This window comes from Adiantum capillus-veneris, chromosome 25 (genome assembly GCF_014529385.1).
Source record: "Adiantum capillus-veneris isolate H3 chromosome 25, ASM1452938v2, whole genome shotgun sequence".
In the NCBI taxonomy this organism is placed as follows: Eukaryota; Viridiplantae; Streptophyta; class Polypodiopsida; order Polypodiales; family Pteridaceae; genus Adiantum; species Adiantum capillus-veneris.
Genome location: NC_140955.1, coordinates 36416366 through 36427854, shown reverse-complemented (window position 1 = coordinate 36427854; position 11489 = coordinate 36416366). Strand labels below are relative to the sequence as shown.

The following is an 11489-nucleotide window of genomic DNA, read 5'->3' as shown; positions in this document are numbered from 1 at the left end:
TTCATGGATATGGAGAAGGACGCATTGCAGAACCTGGGAATGACTGGCATTTTGGTTGCAGATTCGGATGCGGATATTCTAAAGCAGGAAGTGCTGCAGTATACACAAGAGATGTGAAATAAAGCTACTAGGCTTTGGAGGGAACACATGGAGGTGTCGAAGGACAGATTAAAAATTTGGTTTCAGCTACTAGCAGGAAAAGAAAGCGTTAGGAGGGAGAATGAGGAATTGAAGGTGGATGGGGGGGGATGGGGGGGGATGGGGGGCCTTGAAAATTGCAACCTTGTCCGCCCTTCCCCAATGTTTTGCCCTACACCTGCCTGGTAAATTTTGATGAGCTCTTCCTGTAGAAGACCATCTTGGTCAAGTATCCCTTCCCCAATCTCCCAAGTGGCCCTTCAAAGGTCAAATACTCATTCTTCCAAAGGGAAGGGCAGATTTCCAAGTAGCCCTTCAAAGATTACTTTCTCTATTAGTAGATACCAAGGAGCTGAGGCCGGGCTAGTGTCCTATGCCACTACAAATGACCTATAAGGGAAGTATGTGCCACTTCCCCCAACTTGTCAGCCCAGTTTTCATGTGATTACTTGTGTCCCTTGTATTCGGCATTTTCTTATGATATTGATCATTCGTTCGCGTCCCTCACTCTCGTGTCTCTCTTGCGTTCAGTTTTCAAGTTGCGTTCTTGTGTATACGTTTGCTTGCCTGCAGGTCCCGTTTGCATCGCAGGTGAGCCGGCGCGGCCCCTTTTCTGCGACGCCCCAAACGAGGGCGTCACACTTGGTATCAGAGCTTCGGCTCGAGTCCCCGCCGACCCGACGTCGGCCCGTTGCCCGTGGTTGTCACCACGTTTTCGGCCCATCTGCCTCGTTTTTCCACGTTTTCTCCGCGTTCTCGACCCGTGTTGCCCCGTTTCACCACGCCCCTCGCGTGATTGCCCCGTTTTGCCCCGTTCCTTGCGTTTTCTCCAGTTTCCCCACAATTTTTCACCGTTTTGCCTCGTTTGACTCGCGTTTCGCCCCGTTTTCACCGCGTTCTCCGCATTCTTGGCCCGTTTTGCCCGTTTTGACGCGTTTTTCCACGTTCCCCATGGTTTTTTCAACGTTTTACCTTGTTTTGCCCCGTCTTACACCGTTTGGGACCGGTTTTCACCATTTTTGAGCCGTTTTTCGCGGTTTTCGTCGTTTTGGACCCCGTTTTGCGCTGTTTCACAAATTTCAACGTTTTCAAGCCGTTTTCTCGCAGTTTTCCAGTTTAACGATATTTTTGAATTTCCCTAGGCTCCGGCCATAAGAGCACCCCAATGGCGGGAAATCAAGAAGATGAAGAAGGATACAGGACTAAACCGGAACCGCATAGAGCCCCGAAGAAGAACAAAGAGAAGTCGCGACAAGACCACCAAGACTCAATGGAAGAAAGACTGGAGGCACGCATCATGGCCTCCGTAGAACACCAAATCAACGTGATGTCCGCTAATTTGAGCGACCTACTGCAAACACAGCTAGGCCAGCGACACGAAGACCGCCCGGGTCCTAGTAATGTCAACACGCGGCGAAACACACAAAGACGACCGCGGCTCGGAAGATTAGAGACAGTCGACGAAGATGAAGGCTACCTGGATGACCGAAGTGAAGGGCACTACTACAGCCCTGAGAGAACTCTAGAAGATGAAAACAAACTGGGCAAATTCAAACCCATCCCCCCAGAGAAATACAAAGGCCATAGCACCTCGCTGGAACTCAACAAGTGGTTCAGAGAGGTAGAAGACTACATGCAGTGGAACAACATAGGCAGACGCAGATGGGTGCAAGTGGCCAAAACCTTCTTGGCCGACAACGCCTATGTATGGTTCCTCACTGACCAGCCATCAAAGCACTTGGAGGACTGGGAAGACTTACAAAGAGACATGCTCAGCTATTTTGTCCCAGAGAATGAAGGCAACAAAGTCAGAGATTAGTGGCGCGATCTACGCCAAGACGGCCACATATCATATTACGTTGTCAAGTACCGCCGAATGATGCTTCAACTTCCACTGATGCACACAGCAGACAGGCTACATGGCTTCCTGTACGGCCTTAAGCCCTGGGCCCGTCGCGAGGTAGAGAAGCAGAACCCCAACACCTGGGAAGTGGCCGCCAACATGGCCGAAAAACTACGGGATACAAACTCAACCCCAGGTTTTCCCCCGAATAACCCTCGCCCCAACAATTTTGGCCCCCAACAACTGGACTAACCCAACCGCCGGGCTAGGCCGCGGATTTGTACCCAATAACAAAAGCAACGAACCCCGCTCACCACCGCGCAGCTCTTTTGCGAGCAATTCCTACAGCACCACGTCCAGCAGTTTTGTCCCCAATACTTACAAGGGCAACAATAACAACCCGCGCCCCGATCGCGTCTGGTGCAATGACTGCAGGATTGCTCATGGCCCCTACTACGCTTGTGTACGCAAGCGCAATCAAGCAGCCTCCTCATCTAGCCCCCCCCCCCCCCCCCCCCCCCCCCCCCCCCCCCCCCCCCGAATAAGAGTCGAAGAACTGGCTAGCCCTGTTGCTAACCAGCAACCCCGGATTGGAGCAGTATCCCTCCCATCAACCGCCAAGACCCTGCTCAGTTAGCAGCGATGAAAGGCAAACAGAAAGTTCCAGAGCACTCGCCCCCCAAACTCAATCTCATGAGTGCAAAGCAAGCAGAGAGGGCTCTCAAGAAAGGAGCTCAGGTTCACCTCTGCATCATGCAAGCAAAGGAATAGCCCACAGCAAGGCTCAACTCCATCACCATCGAGCAGGCCAAAGTGGGTGACCCCTCCCTTACCCCCATCCTCCAGAAGTACAAGGATGTCATGCCTCCAGAACTTCCCCCAGGCCTACCCCCTCCCCGTCAAATTCAACATGAAATTGACCTCATCCCAGGAAGCACACCCCCGGCGAAGGCCCCCTACCGCATGAACGACACCGAGCTCAAAGAGCTCAAGAAGCAACTCCAAGAATTAGAGGATCAAGGTTTCATCCGGCCCAGCAGCTCTCCTTTTGGGACCCCAGTCCTGTTTGTCAAGAAGAAAGACGGTTTGATGCGACTATGCGTGGATTATCGGGCCCTCAACAAGATAACTATCAAGAACAGGTACCCAGTCCCCCTCATGGAAGATCTTCTGGACAGACTACAGGGTGCCCAATACTTCACTCGCATCGACCTCCGCTCAGGCTATCACCAAGTCCGCATCGCCTCTAAAGACATCCCGAAGACCGCCGCCTTCCGCACACGCTACGGCTCCTAGGAATGGATGGTCCTGGGGTTCGGTCTCACCGGCGGTCCGGGCACTTTCTGCAGAATAATCCATGGCAGTTTTCGCGACATGATTGACGACTACCTAATCACTTACATCGATGATTTGCTCATTTACAGCAAAACCTTAGAAGAGCACCAGAAGCATGTCGCCGCAGTACTCCAGTGCCTCCAGGAACACCAGCTGTATGCCAAGCTGGAGAAGTGTGAGTTTGCTGTCCAGAAAATCGAGTTCCTTGGCTTCATCGTCACGTCAGAAGGTAGTATGGTGGACCCCAAGAAATTCAACGCTGTCATCAAGTGGGCTCCACCGACATCCATCAAAGAAGTCCGAGAGTTTGTGGGCTTCTGTCAGTACACACGTCGCTTCATCCGCAACTTCAGCAAGATCGCTGCACCACTCACAGAGATAACCAAAGGCCACAAACCCTTTCAGTGGACCCATAAAGAAGAAGAAGCCTTTGAGAACCTGAAGATAGCCATGTGTAGCACCCCCGTCCTCCGACTACCCGACTTCACCAAACCCTTTGAAGTCCACACTGATGCTTCCGATGGTGCTATTGGTGGAGTCCTCCTGCAAGAGAATCAACCCATCGCCTACGAGTCCCACAAGTTCACAGATGTTGAGACCAGATGGACCACCCATGAGAAGGAAATGCTCGTTGTCGTTCACTGCCTCCAAAAGTGGCGACACTATGTCCAAGACAAACACACCAAGGTATACACAGACAACATATCCCTCAATTACTTCCAAACACAGCCCAAAATAACCCCCAAGCAAGCCCGGTGGTAGGATACACTGGCAGAATATGATATCGAGATCATCCACAAACCGGGCACCACAAATGTCATGCCCGATGCCCTCAGTCGAATGCCCACCCTCACTGCTATCTCCACATCAACCAGCACTCTACGCCAACGCATCCTCGATGCTCAAAAAGCTGATCCTGCTGTCCTCCGCATGCTCAACGACCACATCTCTGGTAAAGTTGCAGTGGGTCTCTTTGAAGTCAAAGATAACCTCTTCTACGCGCATGGCAAAATCTACATCCCCAATGATCCAGAGCTAAAGAAAGACCTCATGTGGGAGGCTCATGACTGCAAGCTAGCTGGACATGGGGGCCAGAAGAGATCTTATGACAAACTCCATCAACACTACATGTGGCCCAAAATGAAGGACGACGTAATCGACTACGTGCGCACCTGTCCAACTTGTCAACTGGTCAAAGCTCAAAGAGTCAAGCTTGCTGGCCTCCTCCACCCCATGCCAACACCCTCCCGGCCTTGGGACATGCTAAGTATGGACTTCATCATCGACCTCCCCCCCTCCCACGGCCACACTACCATCATGGTGGTCGTCGACTACTTCACCAAGCAAGCCCACTTCATACCACCAAACCCTCCCGTCACCGCCCACCAAGTCGCCAAACACTTCTTCGCCAAAGTCTTCAAATACCACGGCCTCCCCTTAGCCATAGTTTCAGATCATGACACCCGCTTCCTCAGTGACCTCTGGCGCGATCTCTTCAAGCTACTAGGCACCCAACTCCGCTTCTCCTCCGCCTACCACCCTGAAACCGACGGCCAAACTGAAAGAGTCAACCAAGGCATCGAAGACTACATCCGCAGCTACGTCAAGGCCGATCAGAAGGACTGGTCCGAATACATGGACGTCCTAGAATTCCACTACAACAACTCCATCCACAGCAGCACTGGCTACACCCCCTTCGAGCTCTCCACAGGTAAAGAAGTCATCACACCTCTTGCACTGGCAACCGGCGATGTGCATGCCCAGGATCTGGAATGTGAAGAGTTTCTTCAACAATGGCAAACCCGCATGCAAAGTGCAAAGAAGAGTCTCGAGCAAAGCAAGGTACGCATCGCCAAATACGCCAACCAAAAGCGACGGCCTGCCGAACTCTTCCAAGAAGGTGACTTAGTCCTTGTCAGCTCTCAGAATATCACCCTCCCGCAAGGCCTCTCCCCGAAGTTCAACCACCGCTACTATGGGCCATACAAAGTGCTCAAGTCCTACAACGACATCACCTACAAGCTGGATCTCCCATCACACATCAACATCCACAACGCCTTCCATGTAAGTCTACTCAAAATATTTGTGCCGGATAACACCTATGGTAGAAGCCTCCCCGAATATGTAAAGGATGGCCCGTCACATGAGCCGGAGGCCATCCTAAAGTCGCGTTTTGGGCGTCGGGGACAACTTTTCTATGTCAAATGGCGCAATTTCCCCATGACGGAATGCACTTGGGTACCTGAAGAAATCATGCTCCGACTCGGAAGACCCCTTGTGCTGCGCTTCTACAACATGCCCACGGAAGAGGAGGACAACACACTACATGACAACAACATAGAGTAGTCCTCCCCCCCACTTGTAACTAGCATCACCCTAGGTAGCTAGACATTTTTGGCAACACTTCACTCCCCCCCTTGTAAATATCCGCCCCAAAACCTCGGCATCAACTTTTGTATCGGCACCTCTCAAAACTCCGGCTTGACGTGGGCGTCAAGCTCTCTCAACCCGGGGGTGTATATAAGGGAAGTATGTGCCACTTCCCCCAACTTGCCAGCCCCGTTTTTATGTGATTACTTGCGGCCCTTGTATTCGGCACTTTCTTATGATATTGATCATTCGTTCGCGTCCCTCACTCTCGTGTCCCTTTTGCGTTCAGTTTTCAAGTTGCGTTCTTGTGTATGCGTTTGCTTGCCTGCAGGTCCCGTTTGCATCGCAGGTGAGCCGGCGCGGCCCCTTTTCCGCGACGCCCCGAACGAGGGCGTCACATGACCGCTTACATTAAAAGAACTCCACCTGGTGACCATTTGCCTCTACCAATATGAAAACATTGAATTGAAATATAATATTTTTCATGCATGAACAATGCACTTTTGCGCAGGGACTCGAAAGAAGCTTGGTGCCCATAACGTTCTGGAATATGGACTCTCTGTGACACTGTCTATCTGATTTTGCTCTAGACTCCAGATCTTGGGCGCAACAAGGTTGTCGCATGTGTACTGACTCGTGAGAGGAATACTAGACTCCTAATTTAGACTCAAGGACAAGTTTATCAGTGAGGTTCTCACTGCTGACTCAAGATTCATGCTGGCAGCTGGACGGCGGAGCCCGGACACCTTAATGTAGAGGCTCCAGAGCTTGGCGAGCAACGAACAGATGCCCAAGCTTCCATATGATGGGCAAGGACTAATCCGGGTATTGTCACCTGTTTCTTAGGAATGCGGAGGTTCATGCACGTGGAAGAAAATGGTGCATTGATAAAATATCCTACTTAGGACTTTCACCTTTTTGCTCACAGCATATATATGAGCTACTGAATATGTATAAGGCTTAATTAGCTTGAGTTGGTCACTTAGGCGCAGTGGGAATGCCTCACGTCAACCGTCAAAAGTTGCAAACCTTGATGAAACACATCTAATGTGACCACGTCACTTTTGCCTTTAGTTTGGAAAAACCGAAAAGCGTTTCTTTCCTTTAGTCCAACCTGGCAAAGCTTGGCCTGCAAAGGCCGGTATGCAACTAAGAAAAATTTACAAAAAACAACTTTTCACAGGTGCAACATGTAAATGACACTAGTTGGACATCTACCTTTATTGTACCAAGAACAACCTCATTCCAGCTTGCAAGGAGAGGTTTTGGAAAGTTAACTGGACTGAGTAGCCAGATAAAATCCACTTCACGGATATTTCCCTGGTGGTTTTTGTGATTGATGCACTGTCACCAGATCCACTGTCACCAGTAGAAAACTGGTAACCAGAGAGGCAAACAAAGCGTTTCCAGAGTTAGAGCGCAAGGAAGCATGAAAACCTTCTCCCTTTCATCATGAACCTTATTTGCTTACCCGCTGAGACTCTATGTCTGTGAGTGTACAAATTTGTAAACACGACCACGCTTGTTTCCGTTCCACTCCCTATTTTTGGTTATCTGTTTGGTTTTATTCCTATGCTTGGATTACTTGTCTGGCATTTTGATGTTGACATCCTCTCCTTTTTTTATCCAAAGTTCAGGGGATGGTGATGGTGTTGTGAACATTCCATCAATGGGGAACATTCTCCTTACTCAGGCTTGAAGATTGAGTTTGTACATGGACATTGAATCATGTACAGAGGGCAAAGGATGGTATGAAGTGAACTGCCATCACTCTTCCTCATTTGCATCGTGGGTTTTAAACTCCTGTTGGAGGCATCTCATGTGTTCTACAATGTGAATTTATAGATAATGCTGGTTCTCTTTTGTAGTGCCACTTTTACATTAGTAGTTTCTGATGTGTATGGTGCAGCTGTAGGTTTATAAATTGTAGTGCAATTGGTGGTTTATAGTGACATTGAACCTTATGGTGGCTACTTAGTCCCTTCTACTATGAACAAGAACTGTTTTCTTCTTTGGCTATTTGTGTTTTGATATCATTTTTGTTTTACTCATGGGTGTTGATGTGACAGTGGCCTTGCAACCTTGACAGAAAGATGCCATATCTCGTTGATAGTCTATGTTTGGTTTTGAGATTCTCTTTAGTGTGAGAACTTTAGCATCTTGGTACTACCTGGTAGTAGAATTTTTTGCGCATCTAGTGGGGTGGCTTTATCTTTAGCTTAGAGCTTTTCGTGTGTGTTGTAAGAATTAATTTTTAGCGAGTTGTGTAAGTCAATTTGGTCTGCTAATGTTCTGATGTCCTGCTTGCTTGATAAAGGTAGCTCTAATTCTCTTCAAGATACACAAGTGCAAATTTAGTGACTTACATAGGGATAGTATGTTTAATTGGGTGTAGAATTGCAAGGTACAATGAATAGAAAAAGCTTGAGAAAATAATTACAGGATTGCATGTGTGGTAATGGGGTAGTTTGCCTCTACCAATCATCTGACAAAGCTGTCTCAGTCTTTAGTTATTTTAAATATGAATTGTTGGTCCTTATGTATATTTGTGATAGTTGTTGCTTGTTTTGTTATCTTGGTTGCTAGTAGTAAGTCTATGTATAAGTGCATTCTTGCATTTTAAAGCTAGTTAACTGGGAGAGTTGTATGTAAAGCCTGTGTATTGTCAACCAAGATGCATGCAACAAGGAAAATGGTGTGCGTTTTGCTGGCTTGGGAAGGCTTTTCCTTGTTGATTCCACTTGCCATCATGAGCTGCAAGGATGTACAGTAGATGCCATGACTATTGAAGCCTTGTTGTTAGGGTTGTCAACTGTTCGGTCTTTGAGGGAAGACCTAGACAAGATCTTTGACCAATCATTTAAAGGCATGCATAATCTTCAAGTGCTTTCAAAAATTTAGCTTGAACTAATAGCTCTTAACATTTGTATCGTAGATGTGTGTGTGTGTGTGTGTGTGTGTGTGTGTGTGTGTGTGTGTGTGTGTGTGTGTGTGTGTGTGTGTGTGTGTGTGTGTGTGTGTGTGTATGTGTGTGTGTGTGTGTGTGTGTGTGTGTGTGTGTGTGTGTGTGTGTGTGTGTGTGTGTGTGTGTGTGTGTGTGTGTGTGTGTGTGTGTGTGTGTGTGTGAGAGAGAGAGAGAGAGAGAGAGAGAGAGAGAGAGAGAGAGGTTCTTTATGGTTCAGTGTATTGTGGAGATTGTCACTCAGAGAATATGCCAAATCTAGATGATTATCAAGATGATCCATAAAGAGTTTGAAGCACTAGCCTATAGCAACAACTGAAGGCATTGTGTGTGGTGAGGTAGCAACAAATAAGCAGCTTTCTTGCTATAATGTTTTCTCTTTTGTTACCTTTTTGTTTTTAATTGGCATGTTTCTCTTTTGGTAATTGCTAGTCTCTGACAAACATGGAAACAAAGATAATTGGTACGAAATGGAAGCAAGCAGATCTATCAAAATTTTACCAAGTCACTGGAGATAGAAACAACAAGAAACAAGCATAATTGCAGCAGCAGCGTGATTGTGTCATAGAAGAGATTTTTGCGGATGGACCAACAATAGGAGAAGATGGTAATGAAGGAAACCAAGAAGAGCCACAAACACCAGACTCAAAACCAGTATTGAAGTCCAAGAAGCAAAGGCAATGGAGATCAGCTTGGAAATTTGAACATTCTTGGGCATATCCAATTGTAGATACAGGAAGACTGAAAATTAAATGCAAGTGGTGTGCATACAGAAAAAGCAAGACTCCTTTTGCCAACAAAGGATCTTGCACAATTAAACTCCCTTCTTTAAATGAGCACAACAAATATGATGAGCACAAATTGGCAGCCTTAAAGTGGGCAAACAAGGAAAATCAAGTTTGTATCCCTCTTCTAGATTATGTCGCCAGTTTTGAGGATAAAGAGAAGGTGAGGGTCATCATTGTCATGTGGCACGTGTATTTTGTTGTGAAATGCGTTGGACCTATGGAGGTTTCTGAAAAACTATGCCTTCACCAAATAGAGAAAGGTCTGTCTAATATGCCTAAGCATTTAGCTTATGGAATCTATTTGAATAGGATCTCCGGCATGGAATTCGTTCAAGCAATCAAAGATGTGATTTGTGCAAAGAATTCCAGGAAAGTCCTTAGTATTCTATGAAGGTAGATGATAGCATTGACATGGCAAAAGAAGGGCACTTGATTGTCTACATAAACTACTTGAAAGATGGAGGCAGAGGTGACAATCATGTGGCCTTTGTGAGGCTCATCAAAATGGACGATGGCAGGGCAGAAGAAAAGTACTATGCTATTATCAAATTGCTCAAAGAGATGGGCCTATGCCTTGGAAGACTTGTATCTCTTGCGGCTAATGGTTGCTCAGTTATGATGGGTTGTAGAGGTGGACTCTTAGCAAGAATGAGAGCATATATTCCGCATCTTCTTCCAGTGCATTGTCTTGCACATCGAGAAAATCTTGTAGCAAGCCAAGCTATTGGTTCTTTTCCTGAGCTTGTGCAGTTGGATAAGTTATGTAGAAGCATCTATGCTTGGCTTCATGCAATCAAGAAAAAGAATGGACGACTTAAAGCTAATGGAGGGAGCTCTAGATTTTCCCGAGTTATCAATGCTGTGGATTCATTATGTGAGGTGGCTATCACGAGGTCAGGTTATGGAGCGCATGGTGAAGGTCATGCCTGCCTTGATCACAGAATTTGGAAAGGAGAACCCAATTATATATGATGAGCTTATGGTGTATGCAAATCAGGTTTTTATCCATCTTCTTGCTGATGTATGTACAGAGCTTAATGTTTTGAATTGCCACTTTCAATCAGACGTGGTTGACATAGCTAATATATTAGGTTATGTTGATGCTACATTAAAGAACTTGGAGCAGAAGTTTCTTAGGAACTCAAGGAATTGCGGGTCAAAGCATTTACAGAAGTTTGAAGAGAAATCCAGCAACCGGGAGATCAGATTCTTTGATGTTACCGGAGACTTGCATATCCATGAGCTTAAGTTTGAAAGCATTGCAGAAAGTAGCAGAGGTGGTTCTTTCAAAGATTGTCTACATCTTGGAAAAGAGCTTCTTGGAAAAATTGTGGAGAGTTTGAGGACCAGGATGCAAGAGGATATGCCTATGTTTTATGCATGTAAACTATTCAGTCCCAAGCATTACCCAAGTGAAGAGCTAGATATCGAGACTTGTAGCAAATTCAGGCTAGAAAAGTTGCTCAACCAGTTTGGAAGCTTAGTAGGTGATGCGGAGATTTGCATGGGAGAGCTCGATTCTTTCCTGGCGGTTCTAGTCAGCAATTTCAAGCATAAAATCTTTTGAGATGCATAACAGGTATGCAAGGATGATATGACTAAGGACTTCTTTCCAAACCTGATGAAGCTTTGGGGAATCCTCTCTGTAATTCTAGTAAATTCGGTTGTAGCCGAGCGTGGATTCTCTCTTCAAAACACCATAAAAACATCTCAAAGGATGCGCATGAACATATAAACACTTGAGAACTTTATGTTCATAGGCTTGCATGGACCACAAAATACTTCAGATGTTCCTTGAGATAATGTATTTTCTCTATGGAGCAAGAAAAGGAGCAGATCTATAAATATCTCCACGTAGATTCCATGGTGTTTTTGATGTAGAAATTTTTTCCTGATGTACTAAAGCTCAATGCGGTTGTACAATTACTTGCAATCTATTTGATAATGCTACACCTTGTACGTTAACCTAATGCTGTAAACCTATAATTGAGCCGTCTCCCCAGCTTTTGTATCTTTTGACTATTTTTGTTGAAGCTTTTCTATCAATAAAGAT

General features: G+C 46.5%; 1 protein-coding gene across 1 annotated transcript; it reads left to right on the top strand.

Annotated features, from left to right (window-relative positions):
- Positions 1-10259: 10259 nt before the first annotated feature.
- LOC147424719 (uncharacterized) lies at positions 10260-11003 on the top strand. The gene has a single exon (XM_086499983.1). It carries the CDS (start codon positions 10260-10262, stop codon positions 11001-11003), a length of 744 nt encoding a protein of 247 aa, XP_086356109.1.
- The last annotated feature ends 486 nt before the right edge of the window (positions 11004-11489 follow it).